The sequence below is a fragment of the Danio rerio genome, chromosome 11 (assembly GCF_052040795.2).
Source record: "Danio rerio strain M-AB ecotype USA chromosome 11, GRCz13ab, whole genome shotgun sequence".
NCBI classification, from domain to species: domain Eukaryota; kingdom Metazoa; phylum Chordata; class Actinopteri; order Cypriniformes; family Danionidae; genus Danio; species Danio rerio.
This window is the reverse complement of record NC_141031.1, coordinates 23,547,436-23,571,262: the sequence shown is the minus strand read 5'-3', so window position 1 is coordinate 23,571,262 and position 23,827 is coordinate 23,547,436. Positions and strand designations below refer to the sequence as shown.

At 40.9% G+C, this 23,827-nt stretch overlaps 1 protein-coding gene and 1 long non-coding RNA gene across 2 annotated transcripts in view; both read right to left on the bottom strand.

Annotated features, from left to right (window-relative positions):
* LOC147841777 (uncharacterized) overlaps positions 1–23,827 on the bottom strand; it is a 384,887-nt gene that overhangs the window by 188,271 nt on the left and 172,789 nt on the right. The gene's annotated exons all lie outside the window — the stretch shown is intronic.
* Positions 12,616–22,528, bottom strand: prelp (proline/arginine-rich end leucine-rich repeat protein). The gene is made up of 3 exons (XM_087273665.1): positions 22,098–22,528; positions 14,515–15,497; positions 12,616–14,435 (listed from the first exon to the last, which is right to left on the bottom strand). The coding sequence occupies exons 2-3, from the start codon at positions 15,491–15,493 to the stop codon at positions 14,278–14,280; spliced, it is 1,137 nt and encodes a 378-aa protein (XP_087129791.1). The 5' UTR covers positions 15,494–15,497; positions 22,098–22,528; the 3' UTR covers positions 12,616–14,277.

Here is a 23,827-nt window from a genome sequence, read left to right as displayed (position 1 = left end):
CACAATTGATTATTATATCAGTTTTTAAACACAAATTATTAATTGCAATGCACTAAAGTTAAAAATACTGTAATTTGTGGCAGCTTATTTTTTCTCTGCGTAATTTAACTATAAAATGTAATAAAATAAAATAAAATGTTAATAAAATGTAAAAAATTGAAAATATAAATGTAATTTAATCTAAATCAAAAATGTTTATTTGGTCAAGAAACAAATTACATTCACAGACAAAAAAATATATATATACAATATATATATATATATATATATATATATATATATATATATATATATATATATATATATATATATATATATATATATATATATATACTAGAACTTGCCTTGTGTCGCCGTAATTCAAAATGCTTAAATTCAAACTTAGTCTTATCACATTGAGATTTTGCCATAAATTACCTGTGATTGTTGGGTTTGGGTTGGGGGATGGGGTTGAGTCATATAATAAACAGTGTAAAATACGTTATGCCTATGTCCCAATCTCCATTATCTGTGTGTGTGTGTGTGTGTGTGCGTACGTGTGTGGATGCGTGCGTGCATGTGTGTGTGTGTGTGTGTGTGTGTGTATGTGTCTTCCTACGTTTCTTTTACAAATATTATTGAGAATATTATTCTATTCTAAAACATAAAATCATTTACAAAAGCTAACACGTATTATAATATCATATATAAATAATAGAAATAAAAAAGGTGATTTATTAAGAAATGTAATTTTATATTTATTATTTATTAAAAAATGAAAAAAATATATACTTTAATAAAAATATTAACAATATTAATGATGTTGATAATGATGATTATGATGAGGATGATGATAATTTCAAAGTGCACTGCGAAGGGAGCGCAATTGTAAACATAAAGATTGCTAAAACTGATCTGTAAATGCTTTGAAAGCAAATTACACCTAAGAGAGAAATGACTTTAATGCTTTAAAAAAAACCAATCATTCCAAGTATAAATATTAGAACGTTCTAAATGAATAGGGCATTGGGGGGATAACTGGGAATAGAACACAGCCAGGAACTAAGCTTCTAACTACAGCTCCAGATGTGTAGTTGCAAGCATAGAAGTTTGCGATGCAGTTTGCGAATGTTCATTGGAACGATGGATTTGGGAAATGCCAAATAAACGAACTATGTTTGTAATTTCACCACTTGGGACCTTAGTTGGCTAACGATGGATTTTGGAAATGGACTCCTGCCTACCTAATTAACTTAGTTAAGCCTTTGAGTATCACTTTAGGTTGTATAGAAGGGTCTTGAAAAATATCTAGTAAAATATTATTTACTGTCATCATGGCAAAGATACAACAAATCAGTTAGAAATAAGTTATTAAAACTATTATTTTTAGAAATGTGTTGAAAAATCTTCTCTCAGTTAAACAAAAATTGGGGAAAAAATAAATAGGGGGCTTATCATTTACAGGGTTTCATAATTATATAATAATAATTCTAAGCTATAATACATAGGCCTATAACGCTACACTGAAAAAAAGCTTTTATTCATCCAATTAAAAAAAAAAAATGAGGGTAATGGTTTGTCTAAATTTGATAACTTATATAATATATTTTGCCTTAAACAATATTATCTATCTCCATGAGAACAATCTTAAATAACCTGGTACAAAGCACAATTGTCCACATTTGTTTTGTTGAAGAAAGTCAATTAATTTAAGCTCTCTTTTTTTCTTAACAAGAAGATATCGCTTTAATCGAAACAGCAATTCCCGTAAAATGTTTATTCATCCAATAAAAAAATGTAAAAATCTAAATTTGTTCACTTGTGCTAAAAAAAAAAACTATTTGCCTTAAACAATATTTTCATAAGTCCATGCAAGTAGAATTGTAATATTTACTTATTGCAATGCTTGCTGTACATGGGCAACTCCATTTACACTTGTATACACTTGTGTCCTATACACTGCACAACTCTGAGCAGTCTGAACCCTAAACCATTCCCCATGATGCACCTGGCTATAGTGTGGGCCAGGTCATTGCTTTGTTGAGCCCTCAATCAAAAACATTTATGTTTTTTATGTAACTATGTTTTGAACTAACATAGTAAGTTATTTGAATATATTACTTGAAAAATAAAACAAATTATATTAAACTGAAAAGAAAGAAACACATGCATTTTAAAGCACATGTTTGAAAATGTTATTTTATTATATTAGGTATCTCCTGGTACTCTTAGTATGGCTATAAATGTCATCAAACTCTCATTAGAAATACATAAAAACTGATAGCACAAAAACGTAACCTTTTTTCATGGTCACATGACGTAAAAGTAAAAACATTTTGAGGAATTTTTTTTTTTTTTTAGTTTGACCTATAGGGGGTTCTTTTTTGTTTGTTTGTTTGTTTTAAGGCAAACTGAATAAAACATGTTAAAACCAGAAACCATAATTCCCCCCCCCCCCCTTTTTTTTTTACCTTATTACTTATTTTTTTATTTATTCTTAATTTATAATGAATCCAGGGGTTCCCCTTCGGGGGGAACTTCAGCACTATAAGTGGATTTGATTGTAAAATCCACGCATTGGGAGGTTCGGTTCAGAAGCTACTCGTCTGAAAGAGTATTGAACGGGCCAATTAAGAATGAATTGGCAGCGCAAGCCTGCGCAGGTGAGCGGCATAAGCAATCAACTGAGTATATAAGCTCACCTGGCGCAGCAGACGCTATCCTTTTCGCTTCAGAGACTTTCTGATCGAGTCGATGAGGGTTCCTCCTGCTGTGACCAGCGATTCTGAGCGAACGAGAGCATTCTCCCGGTCCAGAGTGTGTACACGCAGTGGCAGACGGTCGAGCTGGGTTTCTCCCTTGCCTGGCGTTCTTTGGGTCCGGTCCTCCAGAGCGGTGCGTATAAAGTTGCAAACTTCACAGAAAGAGCAACACAGTCGTGCAGCACGTCCTTATCAGGACGGCGCTCCGACTGTGCGTTTCTGGATGCGGTGGTTTCCTGTCCTCGGATGATGGGCGCGGGCACTGTGTTACATGTCTGGGGGTCCAGCATGTTAATGCGCTGCTCGCGGGCAGTTCATGTCATCATTGCGATGCCATGACTGTTGCGCAAGATCGCGGTTAGCCTTTGCAAAAGGGCGAACCACCCCAGTTGTCCCCTGCTCTGCAGCGGGCACTCGGGCAGATCTGAGGGTTTCAGCGAGAGATAATCCGTCGCCCACGGGCCCGCGGACCTCCCGCTCCTCTAAGCGCTCCATCCAAGCTTCGGGCGGGGGAAGCGATCCGTCTAACAGATGGTAGCCCTTACGCCCGATGACACCGGAGTCCAGATGTCCACCGCGGCATCGGAGGGTGGGCTTTCATTGTCCGATGATGATCCAGACCCGCTCGCCCCCTTCGGGCTGGTGAGCGCTGTCACTACGGATCCTGAAACGGACATGTTAGCCGTGCTTTCCCGGGCTGCTTCGGCCGTGGGTTGGAGATGGTTTATCCCCCAGCTCCGCGGCCGGACCGACTAGAGGGGCGTTCCCTTCTTCCCGGAGGTGCACAGTAGGCTCACGCGGTCTTGTAAAGCACTTTTTTCTGCTCGTGCTGCGTGTTCCTCCACCCTAACCACTCTTGACGGTGAAACAGCCAGGGGGTATGTGGCGATTCCTCAGGTTGAGTGCGCGATGGCGGTAAATCCGCGCGGCGCCTCTTCTTGGCGGGGTCCGCCTCGTCTCCCATCCAAAGCCTGTAAGTTATCTACCTCCCTCGGAGCTAGAGCTTTCATAGCTGCGGGCCAGGCTGCTTCCGCCTTGCATGCGATAGCCACCTACCAGCGCTACCAAGCGCAGGCGCTGGCCGAGCAGCACGAGGGTGGGTCCAACCCAGGCTTACGAGCTTCGCACCGCCGCCGACTTAGCTCTTCGGACTACTGAGTCCGCTGCGTGTGCGTTGGGGAGGACGATGTCCACATTAGTGGTCCAGGAGCGCCACCCCTGGCTGATATGCGCAAAGTCGACAAAGTCCGCTTTCTTGACTTCCCCATATCCCCAGCCAGGTTCGGCGACACTGTCTGTGAATTCACCCAGGAATTCAAGGCGGTGAGAGAGCAGTTGGTGGGTGATGTCTTATCGGCGGTCCGTAGCCCGCTCCGCCCGCCGTGCCATTCATACCTGCTCCTCGCCGAAGGCGCCCGCCTACGAGAGCTGCTCCGCCCCCGCACACGCCTCCGGCGAAGCGAGCGCGTCGGGCACCTCGAAAGCAGGCAGCCCCCCTGCCCAGAACGCCGCTAAGTCCGGCAACGGACCGCGAAGCGCCCCTGGGACAGGCCATCTGGAGAAAAGGGAACTTGCTCTTTCCCCGCTGGAGGGCGGGGCCCCATTTCCAACGGCACTTTTTACTGCCATGAAAACATTATGAAAGGGCACTTTTCACTTCCCCAGATGTGACAGCCCGAAATCTGCCAGTCTGGGACGCTATGCTTTCTAGCTTGCAGATTCGGTGCGTTTCGCCAGTGGCTCACGAGCGCTGGGAGGACGGTCTCCTTTCTCCCACCCCTCGAGCCTCCCCTCCGGAGCTCGGGTTTGGAGTGAGAGCAAATATCTCACCTCCAGCTTTTCCGTGGGACCCGCGAGCTTCCCGGATCAGCACACCCACTCCGCGCTGCCCCACTGCTGGTACGTCAGCGATTGTAGCGATGAGTCCATTAGCGAGAGCTCTGCCTGCCTGGTTAGCGCGGGCCAGCTCTTCGCGGTGGCTCATACGCACAATCAGACTCGGCTATGCGATTCAGTTCGCGAAACGGCCCCCCAAGTCACGGGTGTGTATTCACCAGGGTCTGCCCCCTGTCCGCCCCTGTCTTGCGAGAGGAGATTGCTGTCCTCCTGGCGAAGGATGCAATCGAGCCGCTCCCTCCAGCCGAGATGGAGAGCGGGTTTTACAGCCCACGCTTCATCGTGCCCAAAAAGAGCGGTGGGTCACGGCCAATCCTAGATCTGCGCGTTTTGAACCGCTGCCTGCACAAGCTGCCGTTCAGAATGCTCACGCAGAAGCGCATCCTCCGGTGCGTTCGTCCTCTGGGTTGGTCTGCAGCATTAGACCTGATGGACGCGTATTTCCATGTCTCCACTCTTCCTCGCCACCGACAGTTTCTGCGGTTTGCGTTTGAAGGTCGAGCTTGGCAATACAAAGCCCTCCCCTTCGGGCTCTCTCTGTCTCCGCGGGTCCTCACCCACCCGCGGAGGGTGCCTCAGCGCCCCTTCGGCTCGCGGGCATCTGCATACTCAATTTCTTTACGACTGGCTGATTTTTGCCCTCTCTCGGAGCAGTTGATTATGCACAGAGACAAAGTGCTCTGGCACTTCCACCTGTGGGGGTTTCAGGTCAACCGAGAAAAGAGCAAACTCGCCCCCGTGCAGAGGATCTCTTCTCTCGGGCTGGAGCTGGACTCGGTCACCATGGCAGCGCGCCTCTCCGGAGAGCGCGCTCAGCTGATGCTGTACTGTCTGAGAGAGCTCGACAGTAAAATAGTGGTCCCACTGAAACTATTTCAGAGGCTCCTGGGGCATATGGCATCCGCAGCCGCTTCATGCCGCTCGGATTATTCTATATGAGACCACTTCAGCACTGGCTTCACGATCGAGTCCCCAGACGCGCATGGCACGCGCGCGCACACCGAGTCTCTGTTACTGCGCTGTGTCGCCGCGCCCCTCAGCCCTTGGAGCGACCCCTCGTTCCTACAGGCCTGGGTGTCTCTAGAACAGGCGTCCAGTCTTGTTGTCGTTTCAGCAGACACTTCCAACACGGGCTGGGGGGCTGTGCGTTGCGGGCATGCGGCTGCGGACCTGTGGAAAGGTACCCAGTTGCATTGGCATATCGCCTGGAGCTGTTGGCAGTGTTCCTCGCTCTCCACCGTTTTTTCCGGTGCTGGAACGGCAACACGTGCTGGTCAGGACGGACAGTACGGCGGCGGTGGCGTATATCAGCCGTATAGGGGGTATGCGCTCTCGCCGCATGTCTCAGCTCGCCCGCCGTCTGCTCCTCTGGAGTCATCCGCGGCTGAAATCGCTGCACGCCATTCATATTCAGGCAAGCTCAACCGTGCAGCCGATGCGCTCTCACGGCAGCCTTGCGTCCTGGAGAATGGAGACTCCACCCCGAGTCTGTTCAGCTGATATGGGCGCGATTCGGGGAAGCCCAGATCGATCTGTTGCTTCCCCCGAGATCGCTCATTGCCAGTTGTTCTTTCCCTGACCGAGTGCTCTCGGCACGGATGCACTGGCTTACAGCTGGCCTCGGGGCACGCGCAAATACGCGTTTCCCCCAGTGAGCCTGCTCGCGCAGTTACTGTGCAAGGTCAGGGAGGACGAGAAACAGGTTGCTGGTTGCGCCCCTCTGGCTCAACCGGACCTGGATGTCAGAGCTCTCCCTCGCGATAGCCCTCCCCTGGCAGTCCCTTCGAGAGAGCACCTACTCTCTCAGGGACAGGGCACCACCTGGCACCCTTGCCGATCTTTGAAGAGATTTTTAGACGCGAGGAAGAATTAGGTAACCTCCGATTGCGGTGGCTAATACCGTCACTCGGGCTAGAGCCCTCTCCCCGAGCGCGCCTATGCCCTGACGTGGAGTCTATTCACTGAATGGTGTGTCTCTCGCTGAGAAGACCCCCATAATTTGCCAGATCAGCGTTGTGCTTTCTTTACGCCGAGAGAAGTTGGAGAGCAGGCTGTCGCCCTCCACACTCAAGGTTACGTGGCTGCCATCTCCGCTCTCATAACGCGGTGGCTGGCAGCACCGTGGGAACGCATAACCTCATCATCCGGTTCCTCAGGGGCGTTAAGCGAATTAATCCACCCCGCCCCCTCTCATGCCCTCTTAGGATCTCGCCCTCGCTACACAAGCCGCGTCAGATCCCTTCGATCCTCGACTCAGTATATTTCTGTCCCTGAAGACAGCTCTGCTGGTCGCGTTGATATCGATTAGAGGGTCGGGGACCCGGAGGCATTTTTCGGTCAGTGACTCGTGCCTGTAATTGGGCTGGCTTCTCTCACGTATGAGACCCCGCCCGCGATATGTGCCCAAGGTTCCTACCACTCCGTTTTAATACGAGGTAGTGAGCCTGCAAGCGCTGCCCTCGGAGGAGGCAGACCCAGCCCTTATTTATTGTCCAGTTCGCGTTTTGCGTATTATCCGGACCGCACTCAGAGTTTAGATCATCTGAGCAGCTCTTCGTCTGTTATAGCGGTCGGCAGCAGGGAAGTGCCGTACCGAAATAAGTCCCACTAGATTGTGGATGCCTTTCTTTCACTATCAGAGCCGAGATGAGCCGCGTCCCCCGAGAGCGCGTGCGCACTCCACTCGGAGCTTCGCATCCTCTCGAGCGCGCGCACGCGGCGCCCCTCTAACAGACATCTGTAGAGCTGCGGGCTGGGTGACACCCAACACATTTGCAAGGTTTTACAATCTGCGAGTGGAGCCGGTTTCCTCAAGGGTATTAGGTAACCCTTGGTGATTGAGGAAACAATTCGGTAGGGTGTTGAAACACGCTTGCTGCGCCATTTTCCCTAACACGGAGATACGTGCGCCTTTTTATCTGTCAGTAAAGTTCCCCGTCAGGTGAGCCCTGCAGATTCCTCCGTGGCCCCCAGCACTGACTCAGCGGAGGAGTCACTTGCTGGCCCACTACGTTGTAGGTCTGCCCGCTGGTCAGCCCGCGTTTTGGGTAAAGGTGCCTGCTATGCGTGGTCCCCACTAGGCGATCCCATATGCTTATTCAGCCACGGTTAAGTCCCCCCCCCCTGGGCGGACCCGTGTCTTCCCTCCCCGCTAACCACTCTTTTGCTATGCGTACTCCCCCTTTTAGGGCTAGTCCATATGTAAATTCTGCCATCTATCCCCCCTTGGGTAACGGATGGCCTCCGCAGCGTCCTCCCTATCGGGATTGCACGCTTCCCAACGTACTGTCGTATTTTCCTAGAATTATCTAGATGCTCACGACTTCCCAAAAAATATATATAAATCCGTAAAACTTCTGTTGAAGTAGGATAAATTAGGGCCAGGGACACGTTGGAGGACCGCGCCCCCCATGATGTGGGTGCGTCACGCTTGCTTGACTATCTCCTCATCGGGGGTGTTGGTAAGGTGCAGTCATTGTGGCGCTTTCAATGGGCTCCCAATGCGTGGATTTTACAATCAAATCCACTTATAGTGCTGAAGTTCCCCCCGAAGGGGAACGTTCGAGGTTACTAAAGTAACCCTTCGTTCCCCGAGGAGGGGAACGGAAGCACTATACTCCGTCGCCATAATGACTGTCCCTTAGCTGTTGAAAGTCTCTTCAGCTTAAAAAGGATAGCGTCTGCTGCGCCAGGTGAGCTTATATACTCAGTTGATTGCTTATGCCGCTCACCTGCGCAGGCTTGTGCTGCCAATTCATTCTTAATTGGCCCGTTCAATACTCTTTCAGACGAGTAGCTTCTGAACCGAACCTCCCAATGCGTGGATTTTACAATCAAATCCACTTATAGTGCTTCCGTTCCCCTCCTCGGGGAACGAAGGGTTACTTTAGTAACCTCGAACGTTCTCAATTCAGGTCTTAAGCCTCCTCCAGGGATGTCCCAATCAGTTTTTTGCCCTCGAGTCATTTGATTTTGAGTATCTACTGATACCGAAACCTGAAACGATACTTCTATAATACATAAAAAATAATAAAGAAGAGCAAAGAAACAGATCCGGAATGGAGTCAATCACTTCTGAGGTTTAGTGGAGACATTGGAGCTACAGACAAACTCCATATAGTATGTCTGTGATGAACGGAACATGGGGTACATGTTATAACAGAACAAGTAGTTTGTCAGAAATCCCCTCATAAAGGGCTGGCAGAGCATTCTCAGTGAAATAGTGTGTCTTATCAGGTTTGTTGTGTGAAATGTAGCATTTTCTTTTCCACCTCTTGCAATGTCAAATTTACATATCTCACAATGTTGGCAATGACAATGGCAATGTTGTTGTCATCAACTTTATAATACCTCCAGACTGCAGACATGCACTTTCCGATTCAAGCTGCTTCCATGTTCTACTTTGCTGGCATTTAACCAATAACGTTTATGCAACAAAATGATGTTATGCCACACACGTTGCTGTTTTTTTGTGTTTGTGGATTTATATATTTATTTATTTAATTTATATATATATATATATATAGCTCAGCAGCTTCATTGGAGTTCACCTGAGGTAAACTTAAATTCAGTTGATTGAATATGATTTGGAAAGGCATACACATGTCTATATAAGGTCCCAGTGCTGACAGTGCATGTCAAAGCACAAACCGAACATGAAGACAAAGGAATTGTCTGTAAACGTTCGAGACAAGATTGCCTTGAGGCACACGGCTGGGGAAGGTTACAGACAAAAATCTGCTGCTCTGAAAGTTCCAATGAGCACAGTGGCCTCCATCACCCATAAGTGGAAGATCTTTAGAACCACCAGGACTCTTCTAGAGCTGGCCAGCCATCTAAGCTGAGTGATATGGGGAGAAGGGCCTTAGTCAGGGAGGTAATCAATAACCCAATGGTCACTCTGTTTAAGCTCCAGCATTCTTCTGTGGAGAGAGAAGTACCTTACAGAAGGATAACCATCTGTGCAGCAATCCACCAATCAGGCCTGTATGGTAGAGTGGCCAGACGGAAACCACTCCCCGCCTGGAATTAGCCAAAAGGCATCTAAAGGACTCTCAGACTATAAGAAACTAAATTCTCTGCTCTGATGATACTGAAATTTAACTTTTTGGAGTCAATACCAGGCTTTACGTTTGGAGAAAACCAGGCACCGCTCATCACCAGGCTAATACTATCCGTTTTACAGCAGCAGGAACTGAAAGACTAGTCAGGATAGAGGGAAAGATGAATGCAGCAATGTACATCCTGAATGAAAACCTGCTTCTGGTTTATCTTCCAGCAGCACAATGACCCAAAGCACACCACTAAAATATCAATGGAGTGGCTTCAAAACAACTCTGTGAATGTCATTAAGTGGCCCAGCCAGAGCCCAGACCAAAGTCCTATTGAACATCTCTGAAGAGATGAAAATGGCTCTTACTGTCGCTTCCCATCCAACCTGATAGAGCTTGAGAGGTACTACAAAGAGGAATGCGCAAAAATCCTCAAAGACAGGTGTGCCAAGCTTGCGGAATCCTATTCAAAAAGACATTTTTTTTTTCAGGTTTTTTATTTTTAATAAATTTGCGACAATTCATTGTCATTATGGGGTATTGTGTTTAGATTTTGAGGAAATAAATTAATTTAATCCATTTTGGAATAAGGCTGTTTATTTTTTTCCCCCAATTTCTGTTTAACGGAGAGAAGATTTCTTCAACACATTTCTCATCATAATAGTTTTAATAACTCATTTCTAATAACTGATTTATTTTATCTTTGCTATGATGACAGAAAATAATATTTTACTAGATATTTTTCAAAATCCTTCTTTACAGCTTAAAGTGACAAAGGCTGAACTAGGTTAATTAGGTTAACTAGGCAGGTTAGGGTAATTAGGCAAATTATTGTATAACGATGGTTGGTTCTGTAGACTATCAGAAAAAAAATTAACTTAAAGGGGCTAATAATTTTGTCCTTAAAATGGTTCTTAAACAATTAAAAACTGCTTTTATTTTAGCCGAAATAAAACAATTAAGACTTTCTCTAGAAGAAAAAATGTTATCAGACATACTGTAAAAAATTCCTTGCTCTGTTAAACATAATCTGGGAAATATTTAAAAAAGAAAAAAAAATCAAAGGGGCTTTGATAATTCTGACTTCAACTGTATATATTTATTTATTCGAGTCCTGATCCAGAGGTAACATCCGATTCCAATCGAGTCTGAAAACCACGTGATCATGCCCGATTTCCGATCACATGATCGGATCTGGACATCCCTCGCCCCCTCGCCCTTCACACTTTGTGTGTCTTTTTTATTTGACACACGAGGACCAGTTCATGGATCCGAATTGAGAACCACTGACCTTATCCAATTTAATTTGAATAAAGGACACAGTGCACTGTAAAAAATGCACGGGTTCCACACAATCCATTTATGTCATTCATTCATTCATTTTCTTGTTGGCTTAGTCCCTTTATTAATCTGGGGTCACCACAGCGGAATGAACCGCCAACTTATCCAGCACATTTTTACGCAGCAGATGCCCTGCCAGCCGCAACCCATCTCTGGGAAACATCCACACACACATTCACAGACACATACTCATACACTATGGACAATTTAGCCTACTCTATTCACCTGTACCGCATGTCTTTGGATTGTGGGGTAAACCGGAGCACCCGGAGGAAATCCACACGAACGCAGGGAGAATATGCAAACTCCACACAGATACACCAACTAAGCCGAGGCTCGAACCCACGACCCAGCACTACTGCACCCAATGACTGTCTGCTCAACTGCGTCGCCCCATTCATGTCATCCCAACACAAATTCTTTAAGTTAATGTTACTAATTGAAGTAGATTAAAGTTTCCCCTCAGAATTGTGTTGTTTCACCACATTTTAAATAAGTAGTTTGAACAAACAGCAAAAATATTTTTTGAGTGTAGTTTCACTTTTATCAGTGTAGGATTTCACGAGTCAGATTACCGAAAGAAAACAGGTTGTTTGGGATTTTTTTTTTCAGTGTTTGGGACACAGATGCCACAAAACATTTTCAAGAATGTTCTAGAAGATTGTCCTTAAAGTTTTGTTTTACCAAAATGAATGGGAAAACTGTTCACCTTCTTCAGTATCCATACACTACATTTTAATTGTCAGTGTCCCAAGACGTAATTCCTTCCTTAACCTAATTTTCACTATAAGAAATCGATACGTTTTTGTTTCTTTTTTTGTCATCTAAGTCTAAAGAGCGCAGTAGTTTATATTTTCCTGCGAATAAATTCTTTTGCTACTTCCTGTCTTTTGCTATTTCTATCCTGCCACTTTAAAGTAAAAAAAAAAAAAATGTTTTTAAGAATTTTAGATTTTCCTATAGTTTATAAAAAATAATACGTTCAAGAAGTTTTTTTTACAAATGTCTGAGAATTTATCTAAATAATGTTGTTTCTAAATGAACTGTCTCATATCACACTTTTTCACTGGCTTAACCATTCTCAAAATGCAGTTTAATGTAATGTAGTTTTCATGTGGCCATTTCTCAAGTGTTTTAATCCATCTCTTTGCTTACCATCTATCAGATCTCAACATGAGATTATCAATGAGATGCTTGTGTCTTGCCAAATCCAATTACATTACCACAAGGTGTCGCCATAGGCACAAACAAAATTGGTACTGGGTTAAGTTTTTTTTATAGTTTACACGTGTCATAGATTATACACTAAATCTGTCTTCATGTCTAGTTTTACTTCTTTTATTGTTTTGTATTTGAATGTTATTGGTACTGTGGGATATAGCAGGTGCACCGTTTGCAATGACAAAATCTTTCCACTTTTAAATTGCATGTCAAACTATACAGTGTGTGCATGATTCTTGGTGTATACAAAGAATTGCTAAACTCTCTGATAATTATTTTGTGCAAATCTAAAAAAGTGAAATTACTTGGAACTAGTATTTGATCATAATTTGTCTTTGTGGAAACAAATTTGTTGGAATATAAAATGTCTTTTTGTTCATGTTTATTAATATAGAAATATTGACACAAAATAAAGAAAGAAATACACACTTTAAAAACACAGGCACATTAAGGACATTTTCAACTACACAGTAGTTACATTATTCCTCCACTTATCATATATCTTAGGGTGTATTCACACTTGGCAGTTGTAGTTTGATTAAAACAAACTCTTGTGCAATTCCTGTGAAAAACTAATGCTGCCATCTGAACCCTGGTGTACACCAAACAAGTGAACTGAGACCACTGACAAAAGCAAACTCTGGTGTGTTTTGACTGAAAAATGAATGCAGCAAGCCAAATGAATCTAAACTAACCATTCAACCATATCACATTAATCAGATCTTTACTCTGACCCTGTTAAGACACCTTTACACATTATATAAAATCTTAACATACATTAAATAATTAATTTTCCTTCGACTTAGTCAATTTATTCATCAAGCAGAATGAACCGCCAACATATCCAGCATATGTTTTACACATTGGCAACCCAGTACTGGGAAACACCCAAACACACTCATACATTACAGCCTATTTAGTTTATTCAATTCACCTATACTGCATGTCTTTAGACTGTGGGGTAAACCAGAGCACCCCGAGGAAACCCACGTGATCAGAGAGAGAGCATGCAAACTCCACACAGAAAGGCCAACTGACCCAGCCGAGGCTTGAACCAGTGACCTTCTTGCAGTGAGGCGACAGTCATAAAAGCTGTTTGTTTTGTATCTTTAGATTCGGTCTTGAACATGACAGTGTGTACATGTTGTAAACCAGGACTACCAACAGAACTGAACAACAAGTGTGAACACACCCTAGGGTGCAATTTACACTAGTTTGTTTTAAAATGTGTACGTTTTACTATAATTCCGCCTTGCATCTATACTACTCCATCATCTTTGATTTGAAAAATGCTGAAAAACCCAGTTTAGTTTGGAATTTCTAGGGTTCTTTTTAAGAATATACGTGCTAAACGCAGGCTTTTAAAAATGGAGGTGTGGTTATTCACAATGGCTCTCTAATTGATCTTCTGGACAATTGCGTATTGTTCCCTTATTTGTCAAGTCCGTATCATATGACCTTTATGCAACCAGTAGATGGCAAGTACAAATGCCGGCACAATATGGTCATGCCGATAAGCTTGAATGGTCACTTATCATCTGTTGAATGGTGATTAATTTTCTGAAATGCATTGAAAGACCAATATGGATAAGTAGCATTACCATTCTAAAACTCTGAAAACAAACCAGTGCAAACGCATCTCTAGTCTACCCCTGTAACTATACTTGTTGTCTGTAGCACAGTACGTCAGTTAATGTACCTTTATTTTTAGGGTTTTATTAATCCCACTCACAGACATCGCTGTTGGTTCTGTTCAGTATAATCACATGTAACATGTAATGCAGAATACTCATGCTCAGTTGTACTCAATGTAGTAAAGTCAATAAATATGGTGTGTTGAAGGATTTTAGGTTACACTTTGAAACATTCCTGAACGTAAACTGAAAAATAAATGCATTGCCATTTATTCCTAATTGCTTACTTGCTTCTTCTGGTCACCTACTGTTGATTCACTCAGCACTATCAAGTAGACAGGAAGGCCTGGTCGTACACAGGCATGCATGAATGTGTTCATCATCTATATTAACTTATATCACTATTGCATGGAGGTGTCTAAAGCACATAATGACATCTAGGGGGACTGGAGGACTCAAGTGATTGCCATCCAAACGCAGGTATCTCAGTTTGGGTGCTCCATTCTCATCATGCACATTGTGAGGGGGGCAGATCTCAGTTCCATTTACACCTACAGAAGATAAAGAAAAGTGTTGATCATGTGTGAACATGTTTTGTGTCAGAATTAAAGAATTAATGGAAGTACATACTCTCAATGTTGTTGTTGTTGAGGTGGAGTTGCTCCAACTCGGAGTTGAACAGAGGAACATTGCTCAGCTTGTTATGGGCCAAATGCAAATCCAACAGTGAGCTGACATTGAACACGCTCTTGGGAAGACCTTTGTCACTAATCTGGTTGTAGTTAAGTCTCAGAAAGGCAAGGCTTGCGAAATTCTTGAAGTAGTCCTGTGGAATCTCCTCAATGTTGTTTCTATCCAAGAACAACTGGAAGAGGGTGTTTGGTACATTCGCAGGCATCTTTCTCAGGATGTTGTGCGCCAGGTTGAGCTGAATTAAGTTCTTCAGATCCTTGAAGATGTTCTTGCCCATGCTGCTGTCACTGATTCTGTTGTGATGGAGATCCAGAAGCGCAAGATGCTCCATCTTGCTGAACGCTCCTGGGGGGATCTTTGAGATCTGGTTGCGGCTGAGTCTAAGCTGCTCCAGACCAGCTGGCAGGTCATCGGGCACCTCCTTCAGCTCGTTCCTTTGCATATAAAGGTAAAGGAGATTTGGAAGTTTCTCAAACACTTGTTTTTCCACCGAGCGGATCCGGTTGTTTCCCAGATTTATCCACTTAAGCTCAGTGCAGTTCTTGAAGGATTCCGCTGTAACTTGATCAATGTAGTTGTTCTGTAGGTATAGATAGTGAGTGCGGAATGGGATGATCGGGACTTTCCGGAGGTTGCGGTTTTCACAGTAGAGGGCATTTGGGTGTGATGGTGGGCAGAAACACTCTCTGGGGCAGTCTGAGAATTCTGAGGGAGGGCCTAAGATTGGAGGGGGAAAGTCTGTGGGTTCCTGGGGTTCAGGCTCAGATTTTGTGGCAGGAGAGGTTGGTTTCTTCGGTGCAGGAGGTTTCCTGGTGGTAGATGGGCGAACAGGCTTTGGTTTTGGCCTTCGCTGGCCACAGACATCCGTGATCAGAAGAAGGACAAGAAGACAGCAGTATGCAAGCCCAGCTTTCATGGTCCTGAACAGGGGAACAGGAAAAAAAACAATGTCATTTTACTTTATTCATTGCAGATTAGTGCATTATTAGCAGTCTTTTAGCCGATAGCTTCAATTCATTACATGATGTTAAAGGTGTAGTATGTAAGTGGTTGAACTAGGTATTACACGCCTAGTTCAAAGCACATGCAAGAACAGGTTGCCAGATTAATGGCACCAACAGGAGTGAGCCTGAAGGCTGATGTAAGTCTTGTTTTAAATAAAACCAAGGGTATGCGATAGAAGGAATATTTTCCATATTAAAAGGAGTTTTTGTTCTAACCAACACCTGAAATTTATATTTTAGAAATGGCTTCTATTTCTTGCAGCTGAACAACAGGATAAACTGGCAATGATCACCTCAGGTACACCTCCTGTGCTTTATTCAGTGATAAATGCTAGTAATGTGAGTTTGAATGCTATTTTACATGACATTTATTGCCGTACTACTGAAAGCAGCAGCAGATAGTTTACCTCAGATATTGAAAATAAAATAAAATAAATGCTTTGAAATGGATCCCTCGCTAAGCCTCGTCCTCCTTAGTTACTCTTGCTACGCCTGTCAAGCTTTCGTGCCTGGCACGTTTTTTCAATGTGTCTCCGCTGGTTTTAGACATTGCCAGGGATATTATGTAATTTTTGTCGAACGGGTGAGCTCTCTGAGAAAGCCAGACAGAAAAGGACTGCAGTATGCATTACAGGGGTATAGTTACCACATAATAGGCAACCGATTAGAGAATAAATCAATCAAAATTGAAGCTATTTAGCCTAGCTGCCTCATATGCTAACCATTGAACAGCTTAGCTCATGCTCAGCAGGAGAGGTGAAATTTAAAAATAATCTAATAATAATAAATGAAACCGTGATTTCTCTATTTTTAGCCAAAAAGCCTGAAGATTAGTTGGTGTGCAATGAAATATAGCGTTACTAACGGACGAGGAAACATGCATGACAGAGCTTTTACATAGTTCATTCATAGAAAGAACAGCCAGTAAGAGAAACTGATGGATTTGTGCCGAATATTAGCATCATTGACCCATAACAATGCACAGTAAGTTACCTATTACTGTCAGTATGTTTGTGTGCTCTTTATAGATGATCGAAAAACAGCTGGGGGATACACTATATTGATCGCAGCTGCTCAGTTTGTGATCATATCTCGGTTTTGTTCTGTTGATTTGTAATTTCAAATATTCGTAGCTTGAAATAGATGGAAAAATCAAGTTCAGTAAAGTTAGCAACAGATTCGCAGATTTGTATTTTCCGGATCAGTAGCTCATGTCATTATGATCTATTCGCTATTAGTATGACTACGTTATTAACGTTATGGCGAAGGCTTAAACGGAGCATTACTCATAATATCGAGCGAAAAAAATGAATAAGACAGCTGTAAAATATAACCAGCTTTGTGCTTTTGTAGGAAACACAGTTTAGATCTGTTTAGGGCAAGAAGTGTGTGAGTTATTGCCGCCTGTCTATCACTGAATGTGTCAGAAATATCAAAACAAAACCAACTTAGCTTCGCTCCCTTAGCGCCCCTCACACAGCTTGATCTCCGCTGGCATTTTTCCTCTTGGGTTTTAGGTTTTGAAAAGGGAAACACAATCCATATGCACTAGCTTGAAAGCTTGACAGAGCCCCTGCCCGTAGCTACAGTTGCTGAGCCACGATTGGTGGATGGCGGTTTTTCGGCGTGGCTTAGCGAAGGGTCAATTGAAATTTACAACTGTAACTCAGTGCAAGCCAAAACATATAAATGATTCAGCATGTACATTTAATAATGTTAATGAGGTTTAATATGTATTAATTCAACTACAAACCTTACCCTTTCATTTTGTGCTTCTGAATTGCTTTATTCAAATTTCTGTCAAGTTTCGTCTGGTGTAAACAGCCAAGTTACTTTTCACTGCAAATCTCATTACGTAGCATGTTGTTAGTTCACTGTGTTACAATGTAACCAGTTCACCTTATATTTATGTTCGTAATATTTATATTATTTACTAATTATTAATCACCTCATGTGGAACTCTGAAACTGCGTCTCATGAGTCTGCTACTGTCCACCAAGGTCACATTTCAGTCACAGACGCATACTTTGAGAGCCTTTTTGACAAAATTAATGAAATACACTGTTTTCCATCAAGGCAATTCGGGGTGCTGAAATATAATTGGCTAAACTGGCATTGGGTGGGTAAAAGGGACCAAAATAAAGTCAGATATTCCAGCACTAATCGGACATTTTCAAAGCGGAATATCTGACTCAAGCATTGTTTTTTTGATAAACATTTTCACTTGGCATGTTTCTTAAATATATGCAAACATATCAAGGTATTTTATGCTTTGGAAGTTAAAAACTTTAAAAAACACTTGTCAAAATAAAAATTTTCTAAATGTTTTTCCCTCATACAATTTAATCTAACACTGAATTATTTGGATTCCATTTCTGATTGTGATAAGAAGCCATATTGATATTTCTGATTTGATTTTATTGTGGACTATTGTGGCATCAACATTCAAGAGCACAACTGTTTCTCTTATGAAACTGAGAATTTTGCAAGCTTTTTCTAAAATGTTTTGAGTTTTTTTTCTTCCTCTGGCATATCTTGACCTGTGTCTGGCATGACACAGTCACAGTTAACTTTCTGTCTTCGTCAAAACATGCCGTCATGTACTTTCCAGCTTGGCTGGAGTGTTACGACTTCTTCAGACTCTGAAAAAAATACAGCTCTGGTTTTACAGGTTTTTTAAAAACAGACTCAGATAAAGACTCTATTGTGCAATGCGAGATCTAGGAAAGACTGAAGCTTAATGAGGAAAACAGGCTAAACACCCTGGGGAGCTCAAAGGAAACCGGCGGCTAGAGTAGTCTTAGCATTTCTGTGCTCTCCCGCCACCTCTATGTGTCATTTCTGTATTATAAAAACAACTACACTGCTGAAGTGGTGACTGGTGGAACACCCAAACAATTACTTCATTATTTAAAGGATTAATAAAATCTATGTCAAACACATTTGCCAATATGCTGTTCTAAATGAAAGTCATACATTTTATAATTCAGTTTACAATAGTTCTTGATTATTTCCACAATATGATTTTTTAAATGGAAACATATATATATATATATATATATATATATATATGTATATATATATGCATATATATATATACATATATATATATAAAACCTGTCCGATTTTGGACCATATGGGGCATAGAACGTGTGTTTGTATAAAATTTTTGAATAATTGTTTGTATATAATATATAATTTAGTTTGAACACACTTCGTTATTGTTATTTATTCGTTTGCTGGAAATTAGAACTCAATTTAGAAATAGTTTTGAAACAAATCTTTGCACTTAACAAACAAAATAATAAATATGTAGGCTAATGGATGTCTTCAGTTGAGTGCATACAACACCTGTTCCTTAACCACAAAAGTAAACGAGTAAAGTAAAGAGTAAAAGTGAAGTAAAGAGAAAGATGCAGAATGGAGTAGACTCGTTCTTTATCCTTGCGCTGCATATGGTCTGTTTAACTGTTATCTCGCAAGTGTTCAGTTTTTTCACTTTCAAAGTCCGCTGTGTAAATAGCAAATGCGCCATGGTGCAACACAACTGACTCTTAAAAGGACTGGGAGGTAACTTTCTGATTGGTTTAATGCACATAATAGTGAAAACACACCCATAACTCAAGAGAATAAGCACAACCCTGTTTGACCATGCACTGAGGGGCAAACCATATTTTTCCGTCCTTAAAATAGCAAAAGTAGATTCGAACATGCCTTTAATGCTTTTGCGTCATGTGCTTTAGACTTTGCGCCTAGATCATTAAAATAGAACCCTTTGTTTATTTAATTTTATAGAATATAATATTTTTAAAAATAATTCATATATTAAACAAAATGGTATTACCAAAACTCTCCCATCCATATCTTTGTTGGAGCTAAACTCGCAAAACTTTTAACCCGACCCTCTTTGAGACTTTTTTCTTTTTTTAAAACAAAAACTTCATTTTAGGGTCCATATTTTGGGTTTATGTCTGAAATTTGACTAGACACCATCAAAACATTTTAATTTAGCTTTTCTTGGCCTTTCTACTGTAGAGTCGCATGTCTTCAGATCATTATCTTGCTGTGTTTCCTAACTGTGCTTTTTCCATTTTTAGAGATCGGTCCAGATGTTCTCATCAGGAATTTTCTGATACAAAGCAGAATTAGCGTTTTTCAAGTTTTAGTTGCAATTCAGCCATTTGGATGTTTTCCCAGAGTCCTTGTGACTTTATAAATGATTTTAAGCCACTCTTCGAAATATGTTGGCAGTTTGGTTTGCAGGAAATGATCTCAAGTTGAAGATTATTGTTCTTACCATGGTCCAGTGGAAAGCAATAGCTTTGTAGAGCTAGCAGACTGATTAATTTCTACATCGGTTTTTCTGATCTGGGCTCTGTTAGGGATTTTTCTTTGACAGCTTCTTTATACAATGCTTGTGAAAAACTGCACAGTGGAATTGGTATAATATTTGTGAAATTATATTGATTATTTTATATTGGCTATGCCTACAGGTTTAAAACATGTCCAACATATGTAAACACTGTCACATATGTTTGCATTGGGTGACTTAAATATCACTAGATGGGTTAAACCCTAAAGCAAGCATGTTCAGCTCTATTGTAGAGCCTAGAGGATTCATTTCAGCAGATAAATTAGATGCATTTTAAGCATGAACTCACACCCAGGCGCAAAATAAGGAGCAGTGCTACGGGTCTGAGTGATGATCACAATCAGATGTTTGGCTCAAAGTGTCTGGCTGGGTGTCAGCTGCATGGTCATGAAGAGCAGGCGAAGGGTTCGGGCCTTGGGAAAAAGGAAACCTGGGAAATGTTGATTTGTTAAGTTCTCTGCAGCATGTCTGCTTTAGGTGGGGTTTAAATGAGATTGTGCTTCTCTATTCGAGGAAAACTACAATTAGATCAGAAATGTTGATTTACAAATGCTAATGCTAATAATGTTTATAACCATATAAGGAGATTAAGGTCATTACTAGGCATAACACAAACTCATAATAACAAAAACATGTTATGAGTCAGAGCTGGCAGTACTCGAAATGGGAGGGAACTGTTTGGTTAGAAATCAAAAAGACAAAAGAGGTCTCTCTCTCTCTCTCTCTCTCTCTCTTTATCTCTCTCTTTCTCTCATATCATTTCTGAATCAAGAGAATAATGGTTTTGCCTAATAATGAATCAAACTAGAAGCGTTACACGGCTGCTACCTAAGTAGTTAATATGAAAAATGGAAATGTGGCAGTAAATCAATGAAAACGCTTCCCCTGACAAATCAGATGTATGATACTGGAGCTCAGTCTGATGGAAGTAACAGATGATAATGGAGTCACTAGCCAGACTCTGCTATACACTGATGAGGTTTAAAAAAAAAAAAGTATCATTTTGGGTACTTTCTGACCTTCTGTACACAGAAAAAAGACTTTGATAGATATTGGTGGAAAAATGACTTAGAATAGAGACAGGTGAAGCATACATAACTGCCCCCCATATATACATTTACAGTTAAAATCAGAATTATTCATTCTTTGATTTTTTTTTTTATATTTCCCAAATTATGTTAAACAGAGCAAGGAAAATTTCATGTTATGTCTGATAATATTTTTTTCTTCTGGAGAAAGTCTTGTTTGTTTTATTTTGGCTAGAATAAAAGCAGTTTTTCATTAAAAAAAAAAAAAACATTTTAAGGTTTTAACATTTTAAAATGATTAGCCCCTTTAAGCTATATATTTTTTCGATAGTCTGCAGAACAAACCATCATTATACAGTAACTTGCCTAATAACCCTATACTGCCTATTTAGCCAAATTCAACTATTTAAACCTTTAAATGCCACTTTAAGCTGTATAAAAGTGTCTTGAAAAATATCTAGTAAAATATTATTTACTGTCATCATGGCCAAGATCAAATAAATTAGTTATTAAAAATGAGTTATTAAAACTATTATGTTTAGAAATCTGTTGAAAAAATCTTCTTTGTTAAACAGAAATTGGGGGAAAAAATAAACTGGGGGACTAATAATTTAGGGGTGCTAATAATTCGGAATTCAACTGTACATTTTTAATTATTATTACATTCATATTTTTATAGTTTAATGCATATATCCCATATTTTTGGCAAATATTTATATATTTATAATATTATGATTAAAATTTAAACATGCAGAATGGATAAAAAAGTATATATTTGTAATATTATTTACAAGTGTTTTAAATGTAAACATTTAAACAAAAAATGTAATAATGCAATAAATAATAATACAATATATATATATATTTTTAATTATATATAATATAATAATAAAAATAATCATAATTGAACCTTAAAACCTTAAAATGTGTATGCAAAAGTCACGAAAAAAAAGTACAGCTATGAGGTAATCACACCATTATTTTCATAAGCTTTGGCTAAACTAAATAAATGGCTAAAGAAAGTTTAGCAGTTTTACACTTGCAACTGTCCTTGTGAGGATATACATATTTTGTGACTGACTCGAGTCTATATTTAAGAAATAAAGCATTTCTTACCTGTTGCTGGTTCCTGCCCTTGTTTGATGAATCCTCAAGCTGTCACTTCACTCTCTCAGAGTTCTACTCTCCCACCTTGCTTTCTCCTCCTCTCTCACTCTGTTTCTTTCCCCCTCTTTCCTCCGCACTTTCCCTGTTCTCCTCTGCTAAACAGGCTGCCTATTGGGTCTTTCCCTCTTTGCCTTCTGAAGGTCAACAATTCTGTCTCCCTGCCCCGCCTTCAGGGAAAGTGCCTCAAATTAAATCAAAATCTTCCATCTCTTTACACCAGGATCTGTTCTCTGCTGATGCATGTGGATGGGTGTGTATAGAGGTCTACAGCACCGGTGGGACGGGGTGGGGATCCATGCTGAAAGCGTGGGGTCAGAATTCTTTCCAGCACCATCCTTTGCCTGGTCACGCGGATCTTTTGGATACTTTATCAAAATCATGTGCTTTTTATTTGGTTTCAAACCACAGAGTACTGGACAGCTTCCTATTTTTTGTTTTACTTTTTGCACTTGGGTGGCATTTGCCTGATTTTCTCAAAAAAAAAATGTATCATGTGAGCTCCTTTAGTTGGAATTTTCTGTTTTTATGATAATGACTGTTCTAGTTTTTTCACTAAACCTTTCCCTCAGCTTTCAGGCCTTGTGAATTGAGCTGCAGCTGCATAAAACTGGTGACGAAATGTAAAAAACATCATATTTACTCCCAAAGAAATCTATTAATCTTCCTCACACACTTGCACATTCACAGTATAGGGTCAGAGCCACACTTCCATTAGAAACCCAAGAGGACTTTAACATCTGGAGTAACAACATCTGGGATAAATGGTGTTTTAGAATTGTTCGTCTGAAAAGCTGCAACGTTCAGTCAGCTACTTGTAATAAAGGCTATGCTTTTGGTTGTTTTCTTCTGGCAATGGCCCAGATTTGAACATCTGTGCTAAATGAAAATTGTGCAGTTGTGGGATGTAATTGTGGTCAGTTAATTCAGGCAATGAATGAAGCTCTATAAAGCTCAGGATATTTTCTCGCATCACAAACCGCCACTAACATCCTCTCCATATTAGCTATCACATGCACATAATTAGTTATTACAATAAGTTGTGATTATGAAAGACAAGGTATGGTTTGATTTTTGAAACATCCTAATTGCGAGATACTGTAAATTCACACAAAAACAGACACAATTCTGAATTTTTTTTTTAATTATGACATGTAAAATACAAATTATACTCAAAATGCTCATATAATGCTCACAAACATCAATAAATAAAGATATTAAATAACACAATCATCATTATGATATAAAACACATTATAATAAAAAATTCCCATAATAATGTATATATTTTCTTAAATCTTACAATTATTACATATAAAGCCAGATTATTAAGACAAAACCAAATGTGATATTTTTTGGCCATAATTGTAATGAAAAACACAACTGTGAAATATAAAGTAGAATTGATGAGGGAAAACACTAAATACACAACACTCAAAAATAATTTTTGCTGCTTGTTCAGCTACTTATTTATAATGAGCTGAATCAACACAATTCTTTAGTTTTTTTTAGGATAACTTAATTATTTTATGTTCAATTAACTTAAATTTGAAAAAGGAAGTGGGTTAATTTGTGTTGGGACAACTTGAAGGTATTGTGTGGAACTGCATTTTTCACGTGTAGCGTGATAAAAAGTGACATTGTTGAAGTAACATTTTTAAAGAAAATTTAAAGAATATTCTA